This window comes from Xiphophorus hellerii, chromosome 9, assembly GCF_003331165.1.
Source record: "Xiphophorus hellerii strain 12219 chromosome 9, Xiphophorus_hellerii-4.1, whole genome shotgun sequence".
Lineage (NCBI taxonomy): Eukaryota > Metazoa > Chordata > Actinopteri > Cyprinodontiformes > Poeciliidae > Xiphophorus > Xiphophorus hellerii.
The window spans coordinates 10,435,568-10,463,565 of record NC_045680.1 but is presented as its reverse complement, the minus strand read 5'-3'; the positions used below and the strand labels follow the sequence as shown (position 1 = coordinate 10,463,565).

General features: G+C 35.9%; 1 protein-coding gene across 3 annotated transcripts; it reads left to right on the top strand.

The window, feature by feature from the left end:
- Window positions 1-253: 253 nt before the first annotated feature.
- armc9 (armadillo repeat containing 9) lies at window positions 254-25,121 on the top strand. 3 transcript variants are annotated; one of them, XM_032572854.1, is made up of 26 exons: window positions 254-437; window positions 1,294-1,460; window positions 1,650-1,775; window positions 2,322-2,492; window positions 2,901-3,056; window positions 3,171-3,263; window positions 4,334-4,358; window positions 5,019-5,176; window positions 6,233-6,331; window positions 7,353-7,388; window positions 8,783-8,817; window positions 8,896-9,007; window positions 9,429-9,521; window positions 10,433-10,523; window positions 11,086-11,209; window positions 11,964-12,103; window positions 13,139-13,215; window positions 13,549-13,623; window positions 13,935-14,025; window positions 14,263-14,315; window positions 14,730-14,828; window positions 15,859-15,968; window positions 16,553-16,719; window positions 17,429-17,534; window positions 21,540-21,721; window positions 24,827-25,121. In XM_032572854.1, exons 2-26 carry the CDS (start codon window positions 1,386-1,388, stop codon window positions 24,847-24,849), a joined length of 2,517 nt encoding a protein of 838 aa, XP_032428745.1. In that variant the 5' UTR covers window positions 254-437; window positions 1,294-1,385; the 3' UTR covers window positions 24,850-25,121. The 3 variants fall into 3 exon arrangements, with proteins under 3 accessions (XP_032428745.1, XP_032428746.1, XP_032428747.1); XM_032572855.1 differs by lacking the exon at window positions 7,353-7,388; XM_032572856.1 differs by lacking the exon at window positions 21,540-21,721.
- The last annotated feature ends 2,877 nt before the right edge of the window (window positions 25,122-27,998 follow it).

The following is a 27,998-nucleotide window of genomic DNA, read 5'->3' as shown; positions in this document are numbered from 1 at the left end:
AGCTCATAGACAGTAATTAAATATTGACAAATATAGATTAACCTTAACAATTTTATTTATTTTTTGTAGTTTTATGTTACAAGTGTATTCCACGTTTTAATTTTAATAAATAGAAAAAAACACTTAACGGAACTTAGGTTTGGTTTTATTTCTTTTAAAAAAAATACATTTATTCATTTTTTTTGGATAAAACATAAGCGTGTTCAAACGGTGTGCACGACATTTACCTCCACTTTCCGGCTTCATCTGGTTGCTAAGTAGTTTTAGCGTCCTTTCTGTGTACAGTTGCTAGCTAATCGTTAGCTGACTGAAATTTAGGGAAGAAAGGGGCGAACAAAGCCCTGTCGAAAATGTGTTTAATACGATTTAGTTACGGACGGATACATAGAATAAGGATTTCTAATCTGATTAATTCCAATAAGCGATGGGCGAATGAGGTAAGAATAACGATAATATCCTCAAGTGACGTTATTGATTAGCTAGCTTGGACAATATGTTAAAGTTGACGTTTAACATGTTAAAGTTGCTGCTCGCGTTCTCACTAAAACCAGGAAGATAGAGCACATAACACCAGTTTTAAAGTCTCTACACTGGCTCCCTGTAGCTCAAAGAATAGACTTTAAAATACTGTTGTTAGTTTACAAATCACTGAACGGCTTAGCACCACAACACATTAAAGATCTGCTGTTGTTGTATCAACCTTCCAGACCTCTCAGGTCTTCCGGTTCTGGTTTGCTTTGCATCCCCAGAACCAGAACCAAACGAGGAGAAGCAGCATTCAGCATCTATGCACCACAAATTTGGAACAAACTTCCAGAAAACTGTAAAACAGCTGAAACACTGACTTCTTTTAAATCTCAACTAAAAACCCACCTGTTAAGAATTGTATTTGAAATGTAATCAATTACAAATTTATTGATGGAACTTAACTTAATGCTGTGTTTTGATTATTGATTCTATGTTGCATTGTGTTTCTGTGTTTGTAATGATGTAAAGCACTTTGAAATGCCTTGCTGCTGAAATGTGCTATACAAATAAAATTTGATTGATTGATTGAAAGATGTGAGATGAGATGTTGCGAGAATTGTCTGGCGTACCTGCAGCTTTGATTAAAATCGAGAACAATGTAATGACAATAAGGATACAAAACCCAAATATTTCACTTAAGTAATCGGTTTATCATTGATTGTACCAAACATTTCTTATTTGGCGTACAGTAACGATTTAGTCTGTGTATGTGTGCTGTTTTGTTTTGACTTGCTATAATGGTAATAAATTGTCCTGTCTTTGCAGCCTGCAGCAATGCTACTTTGATTTCCATACACGATTTATGAAAGCAGAAATCTTTCCTGTCTCTTTGGGGTTTGAACATTTCTGGTACTCGCATGAGTTCTAGGGAGCGAGCCAAGATGGGGGACATCTTGGCAACTGAAGCTGATCTTCTTGGGATGATCAAAGAGGTACCACATTTTTGCAGCACACACTTTGTTGGCATTAATAAAGTACTTTTGAATTTGAATTGATGTGATTTAGAATTTTACCTCAAACTATTGGTACTTCATAAAATTTGCAGACACATTTTGTATGTTGTATGTCCCACATGTGAGTTTATTTGAACTTTATTTTTATTATTGTTTTTTTTTTGGTAGTACCTCAACTTTGAAGAATTTGAAGAGACTATTCAAACTTTTGACAAGGAATGCAAAACCAAAGGGAAGCTTGTGTCGAAGCCTCGTGGTAGCGCTCTCAGAGACTCAAAGACCCGTGTCATCCAGGTACATGATCCAGTAATGAAACAGCTGAGGAAGCTTTTGTTCCATTATGGTAATTTTGGTGGTGGTACAGACTATTATCAAATAGGAAGATTAGTAAGAAGTAGGGCACAGACTCAAGTGGACTTTGTGGATTGGTGCTAGCAGAAACTGGTGTTTTATGCAAAAGTACACATGCACATTTTGAACGTTTTAAATGCCCGTACTTTGTAGCACATTTGTTTTGATCTGATTATTCTATTTCTTAATAACTGTGCAGAATTACTTTTTTATGTTGTAAATTTGCCCTTATTGTACAGTCCCTCTTTCCTATTGTCCTGTTTTTATATTTGTCTTGCCTTAGCTTGAATATGCATGCTTCTATTTTCATTTAACTTGTTGCTGGTACACTGGAATTCCCCCATTGTGAGACAATATTTCCAAATATTCCAATATATTTCTGTTCTATTTTAATGGTGCAATATGCAATTAAATATGCACAAAACCAATTTTCCCCATCTAAGTTCTTACTTATTCAAATGTCCGTGTGTTTAAATCTGACTTTTTCAGGAAGATCTTCTGAGCTCATTTGATGATGGTGACCACAAAGTGTTCTTTGATCTCTGGGCAGAAAACATTCCCTCAGCGGTAAAAGACTCAGATGACGAAGCACAGAACCTTGAGTTCTACCTTCATATCCACTTTACTGTCTACCCACTGAGGACACACCCCAGTAGACAAGTATGTAGATTTATAGTTTTATTTGTTTTTTGAAATAAGTAATTGTGTAATTATATATAATTTGCAGTTGTTGAAAGTGTTCACTAGGTGGTGCCACATTCACTTTTTAAGGAAAGCACATTGGTCATGCACTGTTTTCCTAACTTCCAGCACATCTTTCACTCTATTAGCCATTATGATTCTAATTAGCTAAACTCTAATTAAACATATATTGCTATTTAGAAAATTATGAGCTATAGTTAGAGCTGCTTACATTATTTTAATTCCTTTATTCAGCGTTTGTTACCATACTGTCGAGAGTCATTTAGCCAATGGGAACAGTTTTTTAATGATATAATCGGCTTCTGTGACATTCAGCTATTTGTTTCAAATAAATAATGTAACTGACCAACTGTCATCTCTCTGCAGGACCGAGCTGAATTTGAGGAGAGGATTTTCCTTTTCAAGCAATACCTTGAAACTCGTGGATCAGCTCTGAGCCAGACTACTGAGTTTTTGCCTTATTACGCTTTGCCTTTTGTTCCCAATCCAACCATTCACCCGTCCTTTAAAGATCTCTTTCAGGTGCTCAAACTGCTATAAAAGGCATTTCTTTTCATAGTTTTTTCTTTTGCACACAACCACCTTCAAACATTCTCTATAATCTTTCTCTAATATGTCTTATTTTTTTTTGGCTAGGATTCCTGGATGCCACAGCTGAAGGACAAGTTGGAGAAGTTTTTATCAGTGACTCTAAAATCGACTAAGATTCCAAGGCTGTTGACTTTATATGTATCCTTTTACTGTGCCTCATCGATTGGCTCTGACAAAATTCTGAGAAAATTTTCAGTGTGCTGCTGAGGCAGGTTTCTTCCTGTTTATGAACATTTGAATCTTTGGTTTGGTGTGGTTAGTTTAGTGTTGTTTTCATCAGTGATCTCAAAGCCTCGCGTTCAGAGTAAAGGGTTTTAAAATTTTAGCTAGCTTGTCTTAATAAAAAGGCATCTATGGTTACAAAATGTGTCAGAATGCAAACAGTTCTGCAAATTACTCCTGTCAATGTATTCATTAAGATGATTATTACAAAGTGTAGTTTGTTACAAAAATATAACTGTAGCTAAGATACTTATTTGTGACTTGTAGTTGGTATTTTATGCCCACAAACTTAAACAGGTATTTTTATCTAATTTTCTACATTATTTAAGACTCATACAGAAGTACTATATAAGTTAATAAATAATGATAATTTAATCAATCAATCAATCAAATTTTATTTGTATAGCACATTTCTGCAGCAAGGCATTTCAAAGTGTTTTGCATATTTAGGTCGCATATCATAAAAATAGCAAATAGTCCTGACAAAAAAATCCCAGAAAATTAAAAATAAATTTTTATTAATGTAAAGCTTTTCCAATACCAAACATGCTTCACAAGAGAAGAACTTTAAATGCAGGTAGTATTTTTAAAATGTTATTCTAACATGCTGCCTTTAGTGGTGAGTTCTTATAGAAACGCTGGATTAGATCAGTTGGGCGACCAAAGGGCGTTGGTTATGCGCGACTGCTTCATTGGTTATGTAAGCTAATATTGACTCTATCTTTTGTCTTTTCCCATAGCAAGATATACAATCTAGTACTGTTCAAACATCTATTAATTATTCTTACTCAAACAGGATGTATAATATGCTTTTTTGATTTTTTTGTATCTACTGCTAATGCAAGATGTATATACTTTTAAACTGATTGTATGCATTTACTTCCAGATTAACCACTCAAATAAGAAAATGAGGAAATAAATGCTGTTTAGCTTCTTTACTAGAATTCAGCTATATATAAATATATTCTTTAATAAACATTATGAAGAAGGAGGGTGGAAGAACTACCAAAGGTAAATATTTGTGTCAAATATATTAATATTTCAATATTATTTGATACATATTTCTGTTTGTGAAAAGATGTCCACTGTTAACTGTATATAACTGGTTGGCAGATAATACAGTTTTGAATAGATTTTCAGATTGTCTAAATGTCCATGTTTAATGAAACTTAATACAAGGAAAGTGTTCCTTTCATGAAAATACCTACTTGCATTAAAGAACATTATAGAAGGTCTAAAGCTTTGTTTCAAAATTTACAACAAAAAATCCCATTTACAGTTTTGTTTTGTGTTTCAGTAACATTAACCACATAGGCATCTGTTGGATTAGTGGAGTTAGTATTTTATCTTCGCAGTTTATGATTCAAAAGCAACAAAGGTGAATAAACTCTCTGAGGCTTGTACTAACATTTGTTGTAGATGCTAAATTTTGCAACCATTTTAAATGGTTGTAATGAAAGATTTGAATAGATAAATACTGACTTAAACACAATGTTTAATTGTGAAATATTTAGTGCAAACAGTTGTTTGATTTAAAAATGATCAATTGGGTGTTTTTTATATTCCAATTAATAATAATAATAGATTTCAGAGGCAACAGCACATTTTTTATTTGCCCCTGGGGCTAAGCTACTGCAACCTCAGTCTGACTGTGTTTGTGTGACCGCACAGAAGCCATGCAGCAGTTGCAGCTTCAGCTGGCTGAATCGGAGCGACGCATCTCCAGCTACGTACGGAAGTGTAACAAGATCAAAGCTGACTACCATAACCTTATTGGAATCACTGCTGAGCTGGTCGACTCTTTGGAGGCCACTGTCAGTGGAAAAATGGTAGGCTGGGCTGATTGCATGTATAAAAATGTACTGAACAAAAATATAAACACCCCATGTCAAATGTTGTTGCCATGTGGAGTTTACAACTGTAAATCAGCATTTGTTGACACTTTACTGCACAAAAGTAATATTTCTCTTGATTTGTGTATAATTTTTAATCCAACTTGTTGTCAATAAGCATTATTCAGTGAGTTGTTTTTTTACTCAGTGCATGGGTGGGGTATGGCCACTGGGTGATCAGACAAAATGAGCAACAACCGGACAATCCTTGGACTGGGGACAATAAAAGGCCACCCCAAAATGTCCAATTTTGTCACAAGTCATAATGCCTCAGATGTCGCAAGTTATGCGGGAGCGTGCCATTGGCATGTTGGATACAGGGATGTTCACCGGAGCATTAGCTGCAAGGCTATTATCGGGCCATAGGCCGTTTAAGAGTTTGTTTCCAACAGACTGGCACTACTGCAAATCGACCTCATCCTCGTCAGCCACATGTGACCACTCCAGCACAAGGTTGCCATGTCCGGCTTGTCCATCTGCAGGATCGTTTAAGACCAGCAACACACAAAGCTGATAAGACTATTGGTCTGCACAACAGACTCATCACACCTCAGACTGACCATAACCGTTTACGAGAAGCCAACTTGGTCAAAATCAAATTCCTCAACCTGACCAGTATCATGTTCAAAGGACTGTCAGTCCGCTACAAATGGCCATACCACAATGTTATCACTGCCGATATAAAGATCAGTAATTATTGAAAATATATTTTGAATTTCTCTATATATTGCATAACTCAAATGTTCATAAAACTTATATTTGACATGGGGTGTTTATATTTTTATTCAGTGTACATGTTGCATATACAGACTAAAGACTACACATGATGCTTTGGGTTTCTTTTTTTATTTTTTGTTGCAAAGTAAAGAGCAGTACAGAAACAAGTCATTTGTGTTTAATAGTATTTATTTTTAATCCTAATTTTTTAACAAAAACACAATTTCCAGTGAGCAGATTTTAACGTAAAAAGGACCTTGTGTATTTTTTTTACAGATTTCCCCTGAGTATCTGCAGAGTGTGTGTGTTCGCCTATTCAGCAGCCAGATGAGGCAAAGTGCTGTTCAGAGCACGGACTTCACAAGGCCTGGCACTGTAAGAACCACACACAACCACAGCTATTTCTCACGTCCCTTTCTCTCTGTTCCACCTCTTCCATCAAAGATTGGAACAAGGCTTTATGAAGCGCGTTGTAAAAGCCACATGGGCGAGGGCTGTCAGTAATCACGTCAGACAGGGCTGGTCAGACTGACGCGGTATTTGAAAAGGATTTAAAGATTTCTAACTGATATGGTGCGTGTCTCTGTTTGCACACTCCACCGTCAGCGATAAGTCAGGATATATCCGGCAAGTAAGAACCGAGATCCTAGTTTTGCTTTGTTCATACAAAAAAACTTCTAGGAAAATTACATATTGAAAATACACAAGTGAGAGTAAAAGGGGAGTAACTGTCTTTGCCTTTCATTGTAACTCACAGCAAGACACTACTTCAAATTAGTCTTAATCTAGACTAGTGTTTATGCCAATTAATAATCTGTATTTACTCAGATTATAAAAGCTTTGCTGTCCAGTGGATTGTATGTGGTGCCACGAAAAACTAATGACAGTTTAGAGATCAGTGCATTACAGTCTGCAACAAGTGATGCAGGACTGATGTCACCTATGTGACCATTCAAACCGTTTTACTATCAGTGGAAGAAAGATGACTGATATCAGAGATGCTCATTTTTTCGTTGGTTCAGACGCCTTTTGCTATTTTGTTTTTGCGATCCCAATGCTCCAAAATGTTGAGTTGCAAAGGAGAAAGAGCGATTGGAGTTCAGTGGTTAGCTATCCTTGCCAGTACACAGGCATGATACTGTTCAACGTCCACATACTGGCATTAACATGATTCCAAATTTATGCTACATTGTTTTAAAAAGACCTGGTTACATGCGGACAAGGTCTTAACCTGCTTTACAGAAGTTTCTATTCTTATAGTGGTGTTTGCAGTCAGTGGTCTTTGACGTGCTGTTGTATTCCTCTTGTGAAATCTTGTGTTTGTATGGTTTGATCTGAACGAGCCTTTTTTTTACTGTGTGTGTTTTCTTTGTGTGTGATGCTTTTATCCACAAAGGGATATTACTCTATGAGTCCCTATGATGATGGCTATGTAAGTTTCATGTTTACATCTTTTTCTTCCAGCATCCCTTCTGTCCCTACTGTCCATCTTGCTTGTTCCACTCTGTATCTTCTCCCCTCACATCATAAAATGTAACTGCTCTCTGTCAACATGTATCCATTTCTTTGCCTGACCCTATGCTTAGTTTTCCATATTTTTTTCTTCTTTCTGTTAGATTGCCCTAGTTTAAAAAGATGTGTCTCTATTTGTTTGCTTAAGGATCATTTTGTTAGACTAGTTATAAGGCCAGAGTGTCTTTTAGACTCTACCTCAATATTGTGTCCTATTCTTTCACCTCTTACTTGTGTCTCTTTTAAAAGCAGTTTCAGTTTTTCTTTGGTCATGTTTTTTTAACATGTTAAATAAAAACCTTAATGAGAGTAGCCAACACAAAGTGCTTTATTCCCACAGTCAGGCTGTCAGATGGTATCAATTACTGTCAATAAATGTGATGTTTCAGTATTAGTGACAGTGTCTGAGGTTTAACATTGATCATTTTCCAGGTCAAGTCACAGAGAAGAAAGATGGACACAGTTAAAGACTGAATAGCTAGAATAATAATTCTAATAACTCGTGGATTTAGAGGGTCGTTGAATTGGATCATTTAAAGTGATTGTACACAATGGTGAACTCTTCAGGCAATATGGGCAAGGACTATAATTTTTAGTCTCTTTTTCTTTCACATATTTTTCAATTTTTCTTTTTTTTTGTTACATCAATTTTAAGTAGGTAAATTTGAAATATAAATAATTGTTATTCATCTGTGAATTATTTAGTTTGAGGAAACTTCTATTAGTTAGTTCCAGGAATAGCATTTTCACTCTTTGCTGAATATTCCTTTTATGTGTCGCTAAATCTCGTTTCTTTTGGAGGCTATTGAAAGAAAGCTGAAACAAGTTATTTCAGAGTTCTAATTTCCCTCAGCGTAAAAATAAATTTCACCCTGTTTCCACAGACACATTCAGATTGTTTCCTTGTCTTGAGCCATATTATGTTGCTTTTTGTCAAAAGTTCATTCATTATACTTTATTATATATTTGAACTGAGATCTAACAGCTATGAGGACACTACCCCACCTGTATGGTGATGGTTCTTTGCCTGAATGTTGCATACTGCATGGACAGTATTACCCACAAGCCCCTGCACTGTGTACATCAGTGTTCAGCATGTTCAGATAAGGCATGATGAATGCATGTATTATATTATACTAACAACTTAGCTGGTGGAAACTACATGAAATGAAGATTACAGGAATAATTTGAACACTTGCATGTTTTATATTCTACTTTGTGTAAACTAAACTGAAATCATGGTTATTAAACTGAAACAATAAATCTTCTAAAATATACTTAACATCTTGTTTTTCCATGTACTTCCTGTTTTAGGCCTCGTCCATGCTACGTGCATCTATTGCACTACAGTAAGTGTTTAATTCTATATTTTTGTTCAGTTTATTTAGTTAGATCCTAAAATGTAAAAATAAATCATTGACATATAGGAGGCCTAAGGAGGTGCCAATGCTGCCTTCTCTGGACTATGACAAACTGAAGACCGACTTGGTTGTCGGCTCAGACAGACTGAAGTGTCTCCTGCTGCAGGCTCTGCGCTGGGTAGGAAGAGTTTTAGGAGATTCTTATATTGTTACGTTGCAGATTAATTTTCATTTCCTTTTTTCAATTCTCAGAAGCTTGAGTCCTTGTTGTTTCTGTTTGCTGTCTCTGTCAAATGAGTGCATTCTATTACATTTCTTTTTATCAGCAGGTACTGAACTATTTCAGCCTTCAGCTTAGTCTTGCCTTTTTAATTAATTGCTGATCATCCACACACATTGAAACTGTCCCCTTGGTAGAAGTAGCAGCAACTCTTCTTCTAAAATGGATATTTATTACCATCTTATTACACATTGTAATTTTTTAGCATAACAAAGAGTACCATGAGAGCTTAAGTAGTGGCTGAAAAAAACATAGCATAATATTTATCTATTTACATGATGGATGAAGACCTTTTAATTGTTGAATTCTGTTTATGTAGAGAATAACTCGCTCACTCCCTGGTGAACAGAGGGACACGGTGCTTCAAGCCTACATCAGTAACGACCTGCTGGAATGCTACAGCACCAACAAGGTGGGCCAGCAGCTTCTGTGGAAATGCTTGAATTAGGTAGAAATCCTAAAGCAAATGTGTACGATTATAACAAATCTTATTTGGTTTAATTAACTTTATGCTATCTGAAGTTCAGAGCGTTTAATACCTGAATAGGGCTTTTATGGTGAACGTTTGACATACTAACACTAATAAAGGAATATACCATCTGCCCTGTAATTTCACTCTGTACAGAGAGAGGACCAAACCTCTTTAGAATTGCACAGGGTAGGCTTTTTTTAAAGTCCAGCTCAGCGTCATGAATCACTTGATGCTCTATGCTGATTTAAGTTTTGCTGCCATTTTTTTATTGGCCTCTGCTCCCGTCTCCTGCATTGCATCTGAGATGATGCGTTTGATAGATGATCAAAAAGTTTTAATGGGTATATTATTTTCCACTATAACTACACTAATGCTAGTAATTATTAAACTCAATTACTATTTTACTTTGTAATAGCATAAAACTCAATGCATAAAGAATATGACTTACAGACAAGTCTGATCTTTTGGGAGCTTGTCACTATTTTCTTTTGAATTCTTCTTGATTTAAGACCATCGTATTGCCCACCCCTGGATGAAGACAAAAATTGTTTATACCTACTTGCTTACATTTAAATTAGTAGTAAAAATGCAAACTGAAAACACAAATACAATACTGCCGGAGGGTGACCAAGTAACAATGCATGCATGCAAACTTTTACCGTCCACTTGAACCTTGAGATGAATGCAAATGTTTTAAGACTCTTGCAGATTATTTAGATGAAGTTGACTTTAGAGGAAAAGAAACTCAAAATTCTCAACGATAGTGGTTGCTTGGAAGTTTGTTTTTTACTACATGCAACTTTGAAGCTTAGCATGCAAAGAAACGACTCTGTGTTTTTCCTTTGTCTTAGAAAACTGTGCTTCATTTGATGAAGTCAGCAAACGAGGTTGTCCGTCAATACACTGCTCGTCTCATCAATGCATTTGCTTCCCTTGCAGAGGGTATGTTCCTAATAGCCTTTGGTTTTGCATCCTCATTTCTTGGCAATATGAGTCATAGCCTCGTTAAACTTTCTTGTGGAAATGTAGATTGATCGAAGACCTCAGGACTGAAGCCACTAATGATACTCTGCAGCAGAATGCAAATAATAAGGAAAAGCAGTTTATAAAGAGGCTGGAGTAAAGTTTTCTGTCTCTGTTACAGGGAAACTTTTAAGGATTAGCATATGATCCAGCCAAATCAACTACATTTTAGTTACAGCTGAGACTTCAAGGCTTAGACTTGTATCTAGTCATATTAATGCCAAATATGGCATTAGTATAACTTGTGGCTCTAATCAGGTTTTGTTAGAAATATACTGTTTATGTGAAGTTTGTGTTGTTTTTATAGGAGTAAAGACGTACTTGCTTAAGTTTAACAAGCATTTTGTTTTCTGAATTATTGCTGATAGTTCTAATTTAGTTAAGTTGAATGTCATTTCATATTTTGTGTGGAAACAAAAATGTTCAAGATTACGTAAGATAACGTTTTTTTTTTTATTGCCTGCTGTATTCATGATTACAGGCCGGATTTACCTCTCCCAAATTCCACTTCTTGTGAAGCTTCTGACAGAAACACTAAGGAGGGAGGAGAAGGACTCTCTGACTCGGGAAAATGTTCTGGTTGCCCTTCAGAAGCTCAGTCTTAGGTAAAAATTTGCAGTTTTTTTCTAATGGATACAACATAATGAAGGTTCTGGAACATTGTTTCACAATAAACATGTGACCACAACCCCCTATTATGGATTTAAATTTCCATCATACAGCTCAATCTAGATTCATGTTCTACATCACAATAATCACCTGAAAATGATGCACAAGACAATGAGCATCACAATCCTCATTCAGGCTTTTTAAATGCATTCTATGCTTCAGATATAAGCAAAAGTGAGCACCATACTCAATATGTTATTCGTCTCAGATTCTGCTGATCAATGCATTTTTCAGATTAGCCCCACACTGGAGGATCATTCAGCGTCTCTACTAATAAAGTTACATTTCCTCAATTTTATTAAATAAAGGAGAGAAATTGAACAACTATGAAGCCAGGTGGGGACAGATGAATGACAACATGAGTGCTTTCAGAGTGTATATTAATCTGCTAAACTGGCTAATGTAAACACTCAGGTTTGATATCTCCACTGCATAAAGTTGAAATCATGAATGAAACGTACTTCAGTTTAAAGCAATCAAGTCTTTAGCATCAGCTTGGTTATTGTTACTCTGAGGTAAATTTGTATCAAATCATGAATGCAGATAAGATTCATAACACTCTTACCCTAAATAATGAAAAGGTTAAAGCAGAATCCAGAAACTCTTTTTTTTTTTTTTTTACATGAATGTCCTGTTTATTAGAATTTAGACTTTGCTGATTAGAATGAATAATTGCGGTGCCCTTGTTAGGAGAAGCCAGCAGACAGCCATGATTGAAGATGATCTTATTGGTTGGCTTGTGGATGAGCTGCAGGACTCGGACTGTCTCAGTGACTACACCCTGGAGTATTCTGCAGCTCTGCTTATGAACTTGTGTCTGCGAACCAAAGGTAAGAGAATGAAAAACATAATGTGGATAAAGATAGTTATTACAATTCAGATGTTACAAAACTAAACTTAGGTTCTTTAACAGAACATTAGAGTAAATATCTGGAGCATCTAAACATTACGTTGCTTCATCACTTCTGCATTATGTGGTTTTATCTAGCTGTTTGTACTTATATTGTAGGAATCAACCCCTGGTTTTAGTTTTGCTGGTTCAGTTTAGATGTTAATCTTAAATTAACCTTTGGAGTTTTAAACAGTAAATTAAATACACAAATAGTAAAAGTGAACTGATTTTACTTAACCACTGTAAAGGCATACAGCCATGTCAGCCTCTGGCTTGCATCCTTTGTCTTTGAGCTATCTCCAGCCGGTAAAAGTTAGTCTGTGTTTTTCCTCTGTTTTCTACATATTTCCCGAAATACTTGGGTGTGTTAACTACATCTGCCATTTCAAATGTTCAATATGGCAAGACTATATTTTTTTTGTCTTCAAACCTTATTGAAACTTTTTCATAATTCAAATAAATCCTGATTTTATTTTTCTTAACTTGTTACCAAGTTTATTTTTGACTTGAAAACACACAAAATAAAAGCCTTTCTGTCTTTTATTTTCTGCTAGAAATAAAAGACAGAAAGGCTTGTCATTGGAGGGATAGGGTTAAAAGTGTGTGACCCATATATGGAGGCCTTTGTCCTCGACATGGCTGTCACAGGTTCGAGTCCTGTTCCACTGACCTTTGCCACATGTTTTCCCCCTCTCACAACCTGCCTTCCTGTTTGACCACTGTCAAATAGAGGTCACTTTAGCTGGAAAAAATAAAAGAAATAATACACAGAGTTGATCACCTTTAAAGTATCAGAGGAATATACTTACCAAAAGGTTTTGTATCCCTGCATCCTACGTTTAGAAATACCAAAGTAATTAAGCTTGATGGAAGTGGATGGGATGGAGTCTTTGTTTGACACAGACAAAAAACTGCTGTGATGTAGCGTTCAACAGAATCTGTGTGTCTGTTTTGAATAACTGTCCATTTGTAGGAAAAAGGAAGTGCGCGGAGAACGCCAAGCATGTGCTCAAAGTTCTGACTGACCTCCTCGGACATGAGAACCATGAGGTAATTTACACATCTGTCACCACATGAACACAGACTGTAATAATAATATACTCACAGAGCAGTTTTATATATAACACATACAAGTTATTTTCTGCTGCTATATCGCTTCCATATAAATGAATTAAGTAATCCTTGCAACTGTAGATTTGTTATCAGGCCTAAATAACCTAAGTCTAATGAAGTTACGATGTTAATGTTTCCTGTTTCCCTTTCATTGCATATTTTACTCCACACAAAATGCTTAATCTACATTTAAATTAAATTCCAAATTAAATTTTTGGAATATCTCTAAGACAGAGTTTGTGTTTGTTGGTGTCGGTGTGCCTTCCTCAGATTCGGCCATATGTGAATGGAGCTCTGTACAGTATCCTGTGTATTCCCTCCGTGCGACAGGAAGCCAAAGAGATGGTGAGATAGCAGGAATACCATCGTCTGTTTGGAGAAAAGACACGTTTTGACCATTTTCCTTCCTAATCTCAGCACATAGACCTTGTGTTTTTAAAAGTATGGAGATGAAAATAGATTTACAATGTAAATTATGGTGCACAATAACAATCCTTGATTCATTTTGAAAAAGTACACCTATTATACAGTTAAGAATTGCTACAAATGTAACATAACCACTTATTAGCTCGTACTTACTCTCTTTGAGTGTTTGCATAACTTTTAACGTTACCCATGTGTTCACCTTTGAGTCTGTCTCTATGCTTTATGTTTAGAGTGTAGAGGAGATTCTTCGTTGTTACAACAGAGAGGAAAACCCAGACCTCAACAGACAGATTGAGTTCATCATTAAGCAGCTCAACTCAGGTTAGTTAACTCAAAAACATTTTTACTTTAGATCCGATGGGCAATTCTAAACAAAGTCAACCTTTTATGATCAGTGTCGATGGGGTTTTTCCTTCTGTGAAAACCATCTCTCAATATTGAGGCATAGTTTGCAAAATATAATTTGCAAAGTATGCAAATAGTTTTTGTTTGTTTGTTATTCTTCAGTATTTTAGCAATCAAGGATTTCTTTAAGTCCTTATGCTATTTTTAACCCAGGTGATGAAGAGGGACCAGAGTCAGATGATGAGGAAGAAGAGGATGACAATGATGTAAGGCATTTATATATATATATATATATATATATATATATATGTATATATATATATATACATATATATATATATATATTTTACACTTCTCATTATATTCTTTACATAGCAAAGTGAAATTCTTATTGAGAGTGAAAAAGTTTGTTTTGCCAACAAAACTTGGTCTAGAAGGCAGAATACAAAAAAATCATTACATTATATGCCTCTCTTCTGATTGTATATAAATCTGAAACCTTATGAAAGAAAGAGCAATCACAAAGACAAGCCTTATCTCATAAATACATATTTATATATCAATAACATCTGGTTGTGTATTAAGGTGGAGGGAGATGTGTGAAAGAATGAATGTTTTGATAAAGTTGTTCTTCAAGATGGCAGTGAACAGATCTTGTTGCTGTGGATACATTTTTACAGGAGGATTTAATGGAAATAGAACTTGATAAAGAGGAAATTCTTCAACCCCAGCAAAGGGAGCTGTCTGGGGAGACCCTGCTCACCACTGAGTATCTTGGGGTAGGAAAATTGTGCTCCATAATATTAAGTTAATTATGCTATTTTCTTTCTTTTTTTTTAACTAGTCTTTGCCTTTACCTAATGAGCAGTGTTTACTGTTGGACTGTTGTACTGCTGGTGTTCAAGATGCATCATCTGCTACTGGGACTTTTGACAGTTTGAGCTTTTCTTTGCTTCTAACCTACATATTTAAACCTTTAATTATAAAGAGGGATCCAAATTTGGTAATTTTATTTCTAGTTTCTTTAATAAAAAGAAAAGTTATTCCTCCACCATTCTGTGCAGTATAACAGCAGTAACTATGAGCTCTGAACTGGACCTTGACATGTAAATTCTTATGGCCATTTAAGGGATAGTCATTGTCTTTCTTTATGCCAGAAATGTGTAAAAAGTTGTTGTTTTTTTCTTTTTTACTCATATTATTTACTGTCTAAGTTTAGTCTAAAGAACAACTTTTCTAACCACATCAACACAATGTTGAAACAACGGAGTGAGGAAGGTCTTACTTCTTTCCGAAGTTAGGTAAACTTTTTCAGATAATTTAATTTACATGTTTAGAGCCCGACATTTTTAATTAAGCATTAGCTGAAGGTGTTGGCAGTTTAAATATTAATTGGCGGTACAATTACAGAGTATCACATGGCATACTGCCACTTTTGTTTTATCTGCTCTTTATAAAAAAATTGTGTAGTTTGACACAACCTTTATTTAAATTATGCTGTGTTTTGACATTTTCTCATCAATGTTTTGTTGTTGTTGTTTTAGCCAATATATTCCCCTGATCAACATCCTTTTTAAAATGTGTGTTCTTTAACTTAAAGTTGAAAATATTTTTGGGTCAAGTGAGACACAGATTTTTACATCAGTTTCTCAAAGTACATGTGCAATGATACTAAAGTTGGGTTTCCATGTCAAAAAGTGGCAAACTGTGGCAGCTATAACTTATAACGATAACGAATGTCTTCGTCCTCTAAATAATGAAGATATAAAACTGTGGCCAAATGTTTAGCATGTGGCTCTTATGTTGTAGATCATGACAAACATGATGAAAGTAAAGAGGAAGTCAACACCTTTGGCGTGCCCAAACGTTGATGAGCCCTTACAACGGCCAGTCACCCCGAGTTCTCATCGAAATGCAGGGTAAGTTCAGTCCATTTATCATAAAACATATTTTTATGGTGTCAGGTCTCTTTTGATTAAAAGTTTTTGTAAGACACCAGTATGTTTTATGTGATTTCAGATTTTATTTTAAGCATAGAATTTGGTAAAGTTACCTGACTTCTGGGGTCTGACGGCCCATTAGTTCACACCAGCACAGTCATCTTGTTATGTAATCAGTGAGCCATTTTGCAGTTTGTGTTGCATCTTTTGTTATGCACTGGTAATAAAGCTTCTACTGGCTAAGAAACTGGTATAGTGGGTCAAATTAAATATGTTTTCTAAAGTCTGAATTGCATTGTCATGGGAAAACATTAGTAGCCTGGCATTCAAACCATGGAGCACTGACAAAAGACACCAGCATCACCATAGAAACATGGTAAAAAAAAAAAAGAAGGTGTTGCTTTATACACTGAATACATTTAGAGATCATTTTGCAATTTAAAAATAAAAGAAATAACCAAAGTTGAGGTTAAAATAAGTTTTACTCTTTGTCAGTATACATGTTGACATATTTTAACACTATCTAGATTATATAATGTTGCATACGATTGTATTATTTTTAGTGAAAATTGTCCCAGCAGTCAGTGTGATGAGGGTAGAAACAGGGAATACCCCCTGAACAGACAGAGGAGTTTGGAAGGGAGTCTGATCCCCTCACCATACAACTCTCGACCTCCGACACGTTCTGGCAGCCCACCCAGCACTGCCGACTCCCTTCATCACAGCATAGGTTTGTAATATTTTTTTCTTTTTCCATATTTGATTCACTAATTATTCCATAACTACAAAAGTATTCCAACTCCAGGGATTAGTAAAATAATCCATCCGTGTGTGTACATTTTTGTGGCATGTGTTCATCACATGTTTTTAGTCACTGAATCTTTCTGTATTTTGAGGAAAGATCTAATTTCCCTTCTATTGTATCAGATTTATTTGAAGTGATGCCCGATGTCTTTGGGGAACATGAGGCACTTCCAGACAAGGAAGTTGCAGCAAATTCCTCGAAACTTCTTCTTCAGGGATACGTTTATCGGCAAACCAAGCACCAAAGGCTTTAGGAACTTCTTTTTCTTTCAAGAAGATAAAATAACTGCCAAGAATCAAATTTTTCTCTGTTGTTTGGGAAAATTCAATCTTAGACTGTCTTTTTTTTGTTTGTTTGTTTATACCATTGGTCTCAAACTCCAGTCCTCAAGGGATGATGTCCTGCAGGTATGATAATATGATTCATTAGCAGAGCTCTATATACTAGTGAGGCAGTTTTAAAGTGTCACTTGGCAAGGGACACATCTGAAAGTTGCAGCCCTCAAGGACTGTAGTTTGAGACTACTGGTTTATACCAAAACTTTGACTCAAAATAAAAAAAAAGTCAGATGTTTGATCAAATTCCAGTAATAGCTTTATTGATCTCTTTCTTTGTCTTGTCTCACAATATTCAGACTCAGAATGCGGACGGTTCTACCAGGATTCACAGTTAGACCGGACATATGAAGGTCAAGCCAGGAAAGGACGGTCCCAGGAGAGACACAATGGGCACTCCGTCAGGTAAATGATACCCAAAGTTTACTCCCCCACAGACTTATGGGTCTTCCTTTGCTCCATTATGACTAACATTGCATCACTTTTGTTTTGTATCATTGCTAGCCTACAGTAAGTCCATCAATAAGCTCACTAGAAGTTACAAACAACTACAGCACCCTGCACATTCATTGACATTCCTGATAAAAATGTGTAAAAAAAAACAAAAAAGTCTTTCATAATTAATGCTTTATTTTGTGAGAATAATGCAGTTGATTTATAGAGAAGCAGAGGACTGGTGTTGCTCATACAAATGCAATACTAGTAACCAAATACCAGCCACTATGTGTACACAATTGAATCAACATCTAATCCAGGTTTCCACAGATTTTTTAGCCAGTTCAAAGGATTTAATATAAAGAGCATCAAAATGTTGAGATGACAAATATATCACACACATGTACCACTGCTACTGAATTTACACACGTGCAACTCAGCTCATTACCCAAACAAAATATTACTTACTCTGAGGCTATTCTATCCAAGTGAGTGACTGATGAAGATTCTCTCACTTCAAAAAACACGAAGTGGCTCCAACTGTCTCCTACCAAACCTACTTTCTGATTAATTCAACTAATAATTATTTGATCTCTTTGGACTTTAGCTTTCATTCCTAGATGGTCAGGTGATTTCTAATGTGGAAAAAAAGAGACAAAAATGAGACTGATGTCCTAGCAAAAGTATCATATCTTGTCCTGATGCAGTAGCACCCTGTGAATTGTGAGTCCTTCATCTGAATAAACACACTGCACAAAATGAGGTCACATCGGTAGAGACACACATATTACAGTCATGACGAGATGCGATGCTTCACAAACAGTGACTCCTTTCCACACATTTAGACCCACATAATGGCAAACAATAGAATAAAACCTCTAACATTAGAATTGTTCACACTAGATACATTTTCATTGCTTTTCACAGTGAGATTATGTTTTTGAAATAAAAGATAACTGTGCCTTTAAGGCTTCTTTCAGATCTTTACCAGAGGTGCAAATAACATTGAAGGTTTCTGAGTCGATGGATTTCATCCATTTGAAACTGATGTAAACCTAGCAGCAGAGGTCTACAGGGCTCCCTGTATGCCGTGACATGTGTTTCTAAAGGTGTGCGTCTGCAGACAGGGTTGGCAACAGTGCCAGACACCAATGGGTGAGTCAGCACTGCCAAGCTGGTGTGTGAGACTGTGACATGCGTTTAAACAAGCTGCAGCCACAAAGGGACCCATTCAGTCCAACCTCCCATGCGTCTTCCCTCCTCTAAATCCCAGAGGAACTTGACTCCCAAATACCGCCAAGAGTAATGAGTCCCAGGAAGCCCCTCTTCCCCCATACCCCAGGAACGTAAAACACCTCCACAATACAGCCTGACTGAGGTTAAACAGAACAGCCTAATTTCATTAGTCTGGATGACAAGTCTTTTATGCTGAGATGAAACAGGCATTCATGTTGGGGAGAATAGAGCCTTAGCAACACAGCAATTTGGCAAGTGCCAGATAAGCAGGTACCTTTTTTTTTATGTTGTTTTCGCACCAATAAACACATTTGGCTCTTTCATGTTAAAATAGTCCTTTAGATGTATTGACATGCATAAGGTGACACTTTGGGAAAACACTGTTTCCATTTCTTCCTCTAACGATCGACTTTACTGGCCACATTTAAGTTCAGAAGGCTAGAAAATCAATGCTACATCTGTCCCTCTTCCATGTCGCTGCTGTGCAGATGGCAAGTATTGCACCTCCACCTATGTTCAGAGATACAATCTGGGTGGTTGGCGACAGTGTGATTATCGAGAGGAGAAACAAGCATGAAATCCATCTATTAGACATGGTATAGGATTTCTGCACAGGATGTTAGCCATTTGTCTGCAGCGCGATAAAGTGGGAGAGCGCTGTGTAACTGGATGCAGAGGAGTTGTTTATTCATTTTGATAACATTTCATTTCATTCCCACTCAGTGCTCATTCAAAGGTTATCAGGGATGGATTCTTTACACCTGTTCAATTTCTCACAGGATTTTTACCTGACTAAAGATGATTTGTGGCACATCTTTGAGGTAAAACCAGATTTGACACTAGAAGTGGATGAGTGGTGCTTCAGCATCAAGAGATGTGACAGGTTTTGTTTTTTTTACTCATATGTTGCTACACAACTTGGCAGCAAAATAAATATCCATGCAAACTAAAAAACATCCATTAGAGTGCATTGTAGATTTTTTTTAAATCCTCCAGCAGTGTATTTTTTACATATAGTAAGAATAAGTGTTTTCAACATCCATCTCAAAACATGATTGAAAATGGGGTTTCTGACATGCAAAACGTACTGTATCTACAATGAAGATATACTGTATGTTTGTTTTTATTTACTCCTGTTCATTTGTGTTTGTTTTATTGTGACAAAAATACCTGGGGAAAAAAAAATTTAAACTGAGTCTACTGAAGTCCAGTTCAAGCAATAATCTGTGATGTTACTTGAATGAAAGCAGCATATGCAGGTAAACATACCAGAACTAAATCCTGTTTTTCATTGAAAAAATATTCTACAACATCCTGCATCCTGAGTATCATTACACTAAATATAGATTCTCAAGTTTCACCAGGCATCAGTGGAGTATCACCAGAAACTGAGGCTATTGATTGAAATTGATACTTTTAAATATTAAGGTCAAGAACTTATCCAAAGTTGATATGTGATACGGTCCTGATTTCTTTTCTTTGTGTCCTCCCACATGAGCTTAAATTTGACTCTGGCTATATCTTATGATACATGAAATCCTCATCAAGGATGAAAGTTCATCTTTGAACCAAACGAAAGTAGTTGTTCTAGATATTTTTTGAGGTTGTATGCCAGAAAACAAAGTATTTCAAGTTTTGTTCTTGAATTATTTAGTAAATCATTTTTTGTGCTAAAGCTACAACTTGTACAGTATTACTTTTTACAGCCCATTTCACAAATACTTCAACATTGAAAATATTTAAGATATTTGTATTTGTTTATAGTATTAGGACACAGAAATTGTTATTTGATTATTTTGCAGTACCGTGTAAACTATTTACCCCTAATTAATTCCTTAAAATGTGACATTTGTTTTACACTTAAATGTTTTTACTCATGAAGCTAATGTTAACATCAATAGGTTTGCACCGATTGCAGTTTTGATCTTGATCACTGATCTTTAAAAGCTTGACCTCATCTTATCAGCAATGTTCTATTTGTGCAGTTTCTTGATTCTGTATTAGTTATAATGGGTTTGCTTGGCCAGTGAAACAGTAAAATTCAGTTAATCACAGAAATATGATTTACCAAGAAGAAAAAAATTCTTTTTTCATATCAGATCAGGTTTAAATAGCTTTTCCAAGAAATATGATTTACCAAGAAGAAAAAAATTATTTTTTCATATCAGATCAGGTTTAAATAGCTTTTCTCATTTGCTCAACTTATTTTTCCTTTATCTTTATTATTTATTAGATTGTCTGAAACATTTAAGTGTGACAAAAAAGCAAAACATTTGAAAAGAGGATGGAGTTTTTAAGAGCTTTGTGAAAACCATTATCACACATTTGCTCAGTCAGATCATTTAGAGGGCCATTGTGTTGATAAAGGATCTGTCTGTCTTGCATTATATCTCACATTCTGTATACAAAATGAAGGAAGAATGCATTGGTGGCCAAAGCAACTCAAATTGCATTGCACTTGTCATGTGACCTACATGTCAGCGTTACCCAGCTAATAACTTTGTACCTCTTTTAAATTATTGAGAAAATAAGTAGGTTCAAAAACTTTACTGGCAAATCATGTGAGTACATTTAAAATTGCCAAAGTGGTTATGTGTCCAAAGTCATTTATTTGTCAGAGATCTTTTACTTGCGGATCTGGTTCCATAATACTGACCGTATTGGTTGCGATTTTTGGTTTCTGGACATTTTTTTAATGACAGCAAAACTCTGAAATTCTTTTTGCTCTCTGACCATCAGTGACAGCTACATCCTTGGGTTTGTGAGCTCCTCCAAGATCCCCCGGACACCTGATCCCCCCATTAGCCAGAACAGTGATCACCGGAGTCGTGAACTTGCTCTGGCACCCCGGTTCTCCCAGTCGGAGCCACAGCAGGGCAGCCGGCCTGCCAGCTCCACAGGAGGAGGAGGAGGGAGTGGAAGTAAGCATAAGTTATGGGTGAAAATCAACACCAGACAGAGTCAGTGTTAATTAGCCATGTGTTTTCATGCCTACCCCAGTTAATGACTTGTTCTAATATGCAAGCAAGTTTGAGAGAAATCGAGTCATGACTGGAAGTTCAGTGCCTTCAAAAAAAATTTCAAGCCAGTAATAGATTATCTTCTACGCCAATTTAACAGACATAGGCAAGCTTTCTATTCTCAAATATGAGTCTCTTGCCCATTTGTAGCAAGTATTTTGAACGTTGTCTTTGAAAATTATGTTGGAGAACTCAAACTCTTTTCACACAACTCTAGAAATGATTGTTGTGGCAAACTAACCTCAGCCAATAATAACAAGGAATTCATTTCTTTGACAAATCTAGTCCTTATAAAAACAAAATAAAAATACAGTGGTCAAGATTGTTCAAATATACAGATTAGAGTTCTCTGTTTAATACACAATAGTTTTGAAAATGTTTGGACATTACAAAGTTTAATTTAATCCCCTCCCAAAAGATTTTTGCAGACAAACATAATTCATAGTGGACCTGCAAAATGCCCCTTTCAGCTCTGACAAATTTGGTGAGAATTAAACAATAGATACCTAGCTCTGCTTGGTAACTGCACTGTAAAAGCATAGCTTCAGATGTGGTCTTTTGTTCTTCTACACCCCAAGGTTTGGACTTCCTGGCACAGTCTCATTCTGACAGTCTTCCCTCTCTTAGCCCCCTCCTTCCTGCCTCACACCACACACTTGCGTGTCTTTCACTGCTCTTCACAAATGACTTTTACTGTAACAACCTGCTCCGGCTCTCATCTGAATACTATTCATTCAACGCAACAAAAGTAGTAATTACTGTAAAATTGCCGAGTCATGCCCCAGTTTCCCTGTTTTCTCAGTTTTCTTTCTCATGCATGTCTTCAGTTACAGTTTTTACTCTGTAACAAAATCCTGGATTTCATTTTTTGACAGCTTATCCGTAGTCTTTTGTTAAACATGTTTCAGTGTTTGGCTGTGTCAAGACTGAACAGTCAGGTTATAGAAAATAGCAGTTTAGCATGACAAGTTCTCTCATAATAATCAGACTTAAGCAAATCATAAGTAGTGTGTAAAGTTTTGTTGTGAATAATAATAACTTCAGCATTATTATTGTTATTATAATATTAATAAAAATACTAAAAGGCTAGACTTTGAAGAATAGTACTTAGTTCTTTTATGTATGACATGGTCCTAATGATCACCTATCGAGGATTTCTTTCTTTAGTTTAATTTAGACCAAAATATTATGTTATTCATTTTAATCTATTTTATTAGTCAATTTTTGTATTGATGGTTTATATAGGGCTGTCATAAAAATTTATAATTTTTTTTTGTTCCAGACAATTTTTTTAAAGTTTTATCAGAACAATACAGTGACTGTCAATTTTTTTTTTTTTTCTTAAATAAGCAAATAGGAAAGTCAAACTGAGTTAAGTTTATATTAAACGAGCAAAGTCAATACTCTATCCGGCCCAATCAGCTTTATCAGCTTTTCATGTCATATCTCGCATAAAGAACTTGAGTCACAGCAGAGAGGATCTGGTGCTCTTAAGCCGTGGCGATAGTATCTTTCCCTGCTTCCATGCATCTTAACTGCATTTCATAAACGATTACCTCGGGCTCTTCCGCCGGCTGACTCTTACCATGAAGCATGTAATAGCGCCTAATGGTCACTCAAAGCCACCACATCCTCCTTTGAGTGTGTTGCACTTTTGAGGTCTGGCAAGTGTCTGACATCTTATTGCCTCAAGAGGAAATCACTTACTGTAATCATTGCAGACACACAGGACATTGGCAAAAAATTAAAGTTTTGTCCAGTTTTGCTGTGAAGCCTCTGGAGCTCTCATGTTCAGCAAACCTGTTTATATTAATTAACTTAAATGTTGCCTCTTTGTTTTGTTCAACTCTGGCCTCACTGCAGGGATGGAACACCAAACCACACACAGTGGCAAGGTCTTCTGTTAGCCCACCTTTTGTATGCACTTTAGCTATGACTGACTGATTCACTCGCTTGCCAAAGGAGAAGTGGAGGGAGTGTTTGTGTTACCGAGTGGGCCCGACACTCGGGCAGTGCAAACAAGGAAGGAGAGCCTCTGTCTTCTCTTCATACTGAGATCATTATCCAAGTTAAGACAGGTTGACAATGCTGACTGAAAATGGTGACAGGTTCCCCTCCCGTTGCCATGCAAACAGATAAGGGAGAGGAAGTACATGAGTATTTGATAAAACTGTTCATTCCTGTTGTTAGAGAAAACTACCATAAAGATGTCAGATCTTGTTCCCTCCCAGATTGCTCAGAAGCATTCTCTCTATTCCCAGAATGAGACATATAAAATTCACAATGGCAAGACATTAAAGAAGTGCTCTTTGGTGTGTGTTTTTACTAGCTACTCTTGAAAAGTAAACATATATATATATGATTTTATGTTTTAGAACTTGATGAATGATTAAATGGTAAATTTCCTGTACCTGTATGGTGCTTTATCTAGTCCAGAGTAACCCAAAAACATTTCACACTATTCACACACACATTCACACTTTGGTCTGGTCTATTACACCAGCCAAAGCCTATGTCAAGCTGAATATTGCTCTTAAAGTTCAGGTCTAATGGCAGTTTCTCTGTGCATCTTTAGTAAAAACTCTTAAATGATGTTGCATTTTCATAATCTCAAACTGAAAAACATGTGCTGCAGTTCTACAGTGGTGAATTTTGGAGATTTTTATTTTTTTAACTCTGTTAAATCCTCCTTACTGTACGTATTGGCAAGATAAACTTGGATCCCCACTTGTTTACCACAGTTCCAACTGTTTTAATCGTTTTAGTTATTGCATTTTTACATTTTTATCTGTGTTCTTCAATGAGTTGAGTAACTTCATTAATAATCTAGAACTTCCTGATGGGAAATACCATTTACATTTATACTTCAGTATAGTTTTTTTTCTCCAATGTAAACCTTTGAAATTTTTATATTTAAGCATACACGTGAGATTCTCCAAAACACTGATTGGATAGATATTGCACCAACCATCCATGCATCCTCTCCTCCTCTTGCTCTTTCTCCAGGCAGGCACTCAAAGAGGAGGTGAAGAGGGAGCTGTCACCATGGGGGGGAAGCGCTATCTGTCCAGGAACGTCAGGCTTCCTGTAACATTATCCCCCCCGGGTTGCGATCGGGGTCAGGCCAAGAGAGACGGGTAGGAAACGACGGCAGCAGTGAGAGGAGGCAGAGGAGTGTGTGAAACAATGTGTAGGATTGTGGCTCTAAATCCCCCCCACACACACTCCCCCGCTTCAGCACACACCGCTTTGGCAACACGATATGATGGCAGACAACAATCACAACCACCAGCGAAGCAACTCAGTGAATCAAGACGTTTCTGAATTTCTTTGTGTGTGTGTGTTTCTTATTTTTCCGTGGAATAACTCAAACAGTGCAAATAGTTTGCATTTCATGTTCAGCCCAGTAGCATTAATATTTGGAACCACTGAAAATAAATTATTTTTGGTCCATTTTACAGTCTGGGTTACCATTTCCACTTGTTTTTTTTTCTTTCTTTTTGGAGATGATGGTATGAAGAGTCATTTCATTCAAACTTAAATAAGTAAAAAACAATAAATAATGTTATTAATAAATACTGAATAAATACTCCATATTGCTTTTTTGGGGGGAGAAGGGAGAGGAATGGTTACTTTGTCAATCAGTGTTTATTAATTTCATGATTTATTTACGATTTTATTTCATTGCTTATTTCATAATTGTGTTTTATTTTTGAGACACCTGTATTTTGTAAAGCTACTTTACGTATTTGTGGATTTTTCTTTGTTTTTATTTCAGTCTGATGTTCTTAGTCGAATGAGGGGGCGGGTTTTTTCTCTGTGGGGCAGGTTTGGAGGGCAGTGAGCTGAGTGACTGCAAATAAGTCTGAAATACATAAAGCAGCTTAACAAAATAAAAGTTTCAAAATAAAACACATTTTTGAAATCTTTAAAACTGTGATTGACAAAATAACCTCCTCATCATTGATTTATTTTTATAAATGTATTATGGTCTTATGTCTTGGGGATGTTTATTTGTTTGATGGAGTATTTTTTTCTTATTTCTCAATAACAGTATTAATTTATTTAGTATTGAATGAAGGACTCATTTTTTTCTGAGCTTAATTCATGAATCAGACTTGGCTTGTGTCAGGATTTAGAGTAAGACAGAAAGTAGTATGTCAGTAATACTCAGATTTTTTTAAAGGTTTAAATTATTCTAAATATCTAGCATAAAAAATATATAATGCTTAAAATTGTAAGGAAAAAACTCACTGCAGTGACTTCTTCTCATCTGTCTCTGATGCACATATTGTAGTTTGACTTTTCTCTGATTGCCTGAGTGTTTAAATTGTGTTTAGAACTTTCAATATGATGTTTTTGGAAAAAATGACTTGAATATTTGTGATTTTCTTAAATTCAGCATACTTTACATTGTTCTCCTGCACTATTTCATGTATGTTGATGTCTATATTTATGTTCAGTGCTATGTTTCTGATGTAATGTAATTTGACAGTGGTTTTAAATAAATTTGGTAACCTGTCCTGCTTCTTTGCAGTCTGACTTGCTGGCTATCGTTGCCGTTAAGTTAAGGAAGTTTAGTTATTTAAGCTTTTTTGGTCTCGAAGTCAATTTTGTTTATTTTTTATCTTTTGCTGATAAATAATCAAACGGTACCAAAAAGAAAAGACAAATGATATTGATGGTTAAAATGAAAATTTTGAAAGTCTCAGAGATTCCTGGATCTCCTTCATATAAAAACTGCATTTTAATATTACCCATAAGTTGCATAGTTCTTATGTTTTTCATTATAAAATTACAACTTTTCATAGACTTGTGTAACTTTGTCCACCTCTGAAGACATGACAAAGTCCAATATGTGGTTTTATTGAGCAATATGTGTTTTAGATTTTATTGTTGTGGTCACAAGACCACATTGTGAAAGCAGCTTTGTGTAGTGTATAACTTCCAAGATAATTTATTTTCCTTGGGGACAATAAAGTATCTGTCGTTCTATTTATCTATTTTAAACACTAACCTTATTTATTATCAGCTTCCTGCTGCACTTCTTCCCTTCCCCAAAATTCTCCCTCTTTTTTTTTTGTTGTTTTATGTTGGCATGGTATGTGCTTCTGGTGTTTCATCTCAGATGTGATACTTGTGATCAAAATAAAACACTTCATTTTCATGGATCCACTTTTGCTCACTCTGGAAAAGAAATATAAAGGGTCCATTTGGTTTAAATATTCTAATAAGGAAGTAAATAACAGGTTTGATGCATTCTCTAAATGTTTTTATCTTGTAAATGTTCATGCCCTTGTTAAACCCTCACCCTACGTGTGTTTGATTGATGCCTTATCTTAACTCAAATGATCCCCCATTTATGTGACACATTACTGATCACCTCACCAAACCTTTTTCATGGGGAGAAACCTCTGGGGACCAGGTACATATGATCATTTTTGACCAATTTTGATTTTACCACAATAGAAACCATTATATTATATATAATATTGCCTTATGTGGTATCATTTTTTTTCAGGACAATCTGAACTTTATGAATTTACACTTAGTTTTTACTTTTGGACATACTGTGGCTGTATTTTGGACCTTGAGTCACAGAAAAACAAAATCCGATTTGGAAAAATGTAAATTTTTTCACTGTGAAAATGTCAAGTATTCACAAAAAATGTTTTTTATAATTTAGAATTACAATATATATTGTAAATTTCTTAAACTGATGTAAAAAAAATATTGCAAACAACACAGTTTTACATTATTAGCATGAAAATAAAGGCAATTCCTCATTTGTTTGTATGCAATTTTTGAAAAAACATCATAGGTCAAAACAAGATGACGAAAAATGTGTAATTGTTTGGGGGGAACAAGGTTAAAAAAAAGGTATTTTGGACTATAGGAAAAACCTTGGCTCCCAGAGTTAGCCGTGGCTGTAAGCTGTTTACTACTAGCTGCTGGGGGAGTGGCTCTGCCTCACCCCGTAGTGATCGACTCCTTGCAGCTGAGCGGCGCCGCCATTCCCCTGCTTGGATCTCTGAGTAGCTGCCTCTCAAACTGCCAGGATCTCATCGTACTCTCAGTCTCTGATACTCTTTGTCAGTTGCTAATAAGAATGATCGATCAGCCATCGTCATCATGGCAATCCTCACTGCGCCCAGAGTCCGGCTGAAGGTTTCCCCTC

What these genes read in the sequence shown, in the direction of transcription:
- armc9 (XM_032572854.1), top strand. Translation starts at nt 1,386, where the DNA reads ATGAGTTCTAGGGAGCGAGCCAAGATGGGGGACATCTTGGCAACTGAA. An exon ending in GGACACACCCCAGTAGACAA is followed by an intron (nt 2,493 to 2,900) that starts GTATGTAGATTT and finishes ATCTCTCTGCAG; the next exon opens with GACCGAGCTGAATTTGAGGA. An exon ending in AGGAGGAGGAGGGAGTGGAA is followed by an intron (nt 21,722 to 24,826) that starts GTAAGCATAAGT and finishes CTCTTTCTCCAG; the next exon opens with GCAGGCACTCAAAGAGGAGG.